Consider the following 2,209-nt stretch of genomic DNA (forward strand, 5'->3'; position numbering starts at 1 on the left):
CCAATCAAATGGGCTTATAATGCTTCCTGCAAGTTCTATTACCACCGGAGTTGACCCCTTGAATCAAGTTTGGGATTTTTGCTGCATGTCAAAAGTTGTTGGACTGTCAGTCTTCAAGGATTGTGGCTAATTGGAGCCGTCTTTTTCTCTGTTCTATAGTTTGTATCCCATAGTACCAGATCATGTTGTTGTCCATCGGTCCGCTAGTATCTTGGTGGAGCCTCTGCAGAATAAGGGTTCTACTAGCAGATAATGTTGTACAAAGTACATTCAACTACGCACGAGACAGTATCTCTAACATTTATTTCTAGTATCTTTCTTTACGTAAAAAGAAGTGTGTTCCCAGCTAAGTCGAAGACGATCTAGTTACTTTGGGCTATGTAAAGGTATCAGAGGCCAGATGCTATGTAGCTAGAACAATTCCACCATCGACACCTTCGAAGTCGTCAGCAGCGTCTACTATCGCAAGTGTATCGTATTCATCTATAATAACACTGTTTTAGCGATGCTCAATGCCAGTAAAATATTTCCTTCAATACACGCCATATATTTTCATTTGAATTTCACTGTTAGCAGTCGACTTTCTTAAACTCGATTGGTTTTATTTCGAACCGCTTCGCTCTCCGCAGCATTGTGGCGCAAAAACTATTTCACGTTTTGGTGGTATTGATGCTGGGATCGGCATCACTTTTTGATGCCTTCATGCTGTCGCTGAGCTATGGTGGAGATCTTAGCGTCTTCTTTCTGTTGATATGCGTGCGTTATCATTGCTTCCGTTTGGTCGCTTAATTGCCGAGTTCGTGAGATCGTTTATTGATCATCTCGAAGCGGGACGTGTCAACTTGACCCACTCGTATCTGCTGCTTGGCCGCGCGTTACCGTTATGGCTTGTGCTTCTCCTGCCTCTCCTTCTCCACTTGTAATGAACGCTGGAGTTGTAGCACTGGGGGTTGGATATGCAATGGGAGCCGTGGTGGGTTCCAGAAGGATCTGCTGCTGTATTTCTTTCGATGACTTTTGCGTCGATATTCGCACAGAATTACCACGCATCTGTCGTCCATGGAGAATTCACGCAGGTACCAGCATTAACTTAATTGGGGGAGAGTTTCTTAGCACTGACACTTGTATTGTTTGTGCGATCGGTATAGGTGTTTTTACTTATTAGCCGGTGTTTTCTTGACGTCTGTCTTAGAAGCTTCAACCAGCGCAGATCACCAACTTAGTGCTGCCACTTTTCTTCTACACAGCATGCAACCTGGTTGCTTTCCATCGTGTATGAGCCGAATAAGCTGGTTAAAGTTGGTACGCAACGCGTGTAGCTACGATGGTCATATTGGTGGCTTGCTCTGGTCTTGCTTTTAAGGTGACGGTTTCAGGGTGAGTTCCAGGATGAGGAGCTCTCTTTTCGAATTGAATTGGTCTCATTTTTCGTAGGATGGATTATTAATACGTGTAGTTAATTAAATAAAGATCCTGATCGGACCCACGGACTCGCCCACCACCCCCAGGACGTACTTGAGCAGGAGATCGTAAATCTCGTAGTAACTACCGTGTGTCGATGTCTCTGCAGGTACAACGGCGATCTTTGCGTCCTCCTTCTTGACAACAGCAATAGCATCTTCGATGGTTGCATAGCCGATGGTCTTGAACCCGTTTACAGCGCTGAGCATCTCGTTCGCGGCCGCCTTTGCACCAGAGGAGCCGGCGTTTTCGTTGTAGGCCACTCGTGTCGACATTCCAACTGCCATAATGGAGGTTTGGCTACTGACTTGGTGGTGTTAAAGCGAATTCCGGAATGAAAGATTAAAGACCATGGCATTCGTACAGTATCAGTATCAGTTGAAGATGCCATTGGTCCAAACAATAGATGGCCAGGCGTCTGACCTTGGAGATTCGTGCTGTTCCTCTGGGGTTCATGTGGCTGTGACGGCCTGCAGCTCTTGGAGATAACAGCACATACGTATAGGTAAAATACAAGTTCGTCTACGCTAAAACTCACGCTATTGCAGCTAGAAAATCTAGCTTCGTACTCTGCTGGAAATAACTTGACCGAAACCAATTGTATGCGCGTATCTGGCAGACATGATGCAGCCGTCTATTTTCGCCTTGCAAGACCCAACCAAGCACACCATTAGTGGTTAGCGGCATTCTGTCGAGTGGGTAGATTCCCTGAGTGCGCGGTTGACGACCTCTTGGCGATGCCGCACTC

General features: G+C 46.1%; 1 protein-coding gene across 1 annotated transcript; it reads right to left on the reverse strand.

Annotated features, from left to right (window-relative positions):
- Nucleotides 1-881: 881 nt before the first annotated feature.
- Nucleotides 882-1,748, reverse strand: PPTG_14302 (hypothetical protein; the record flags this gene model as incomplete). The annotated part of the gene is made up of 2 exons (XM_008910882.1): nucleotides 882-1,050; nucleotides 1,516-1,748. 2 exons carry the CDS (start codon nucleotides 1,746-1,748, stop codon nucleotides 882-884), a joined length of 402 nt encoding a protein of 133 aa, XP_008909130.1.
- Nucleotides 1,749-2,209: the final 461 nt, after the last annotated feature.

The sequence above is a fragment of the Phytophthora parasitica genome (genome assembly GCF_000247585.1).
Source record: "Phytophthora parasitica INRA-310 unplaced genomic scaffold supercont2.39, whole genome shotgun sequence".
NCBI classification, from domain to species: Eukaryota; Oomycota; class Peronosporomycetes; order Peronosporales; family Peronosporaceae; genus Phytophthora; species Phytophthora nicotianae.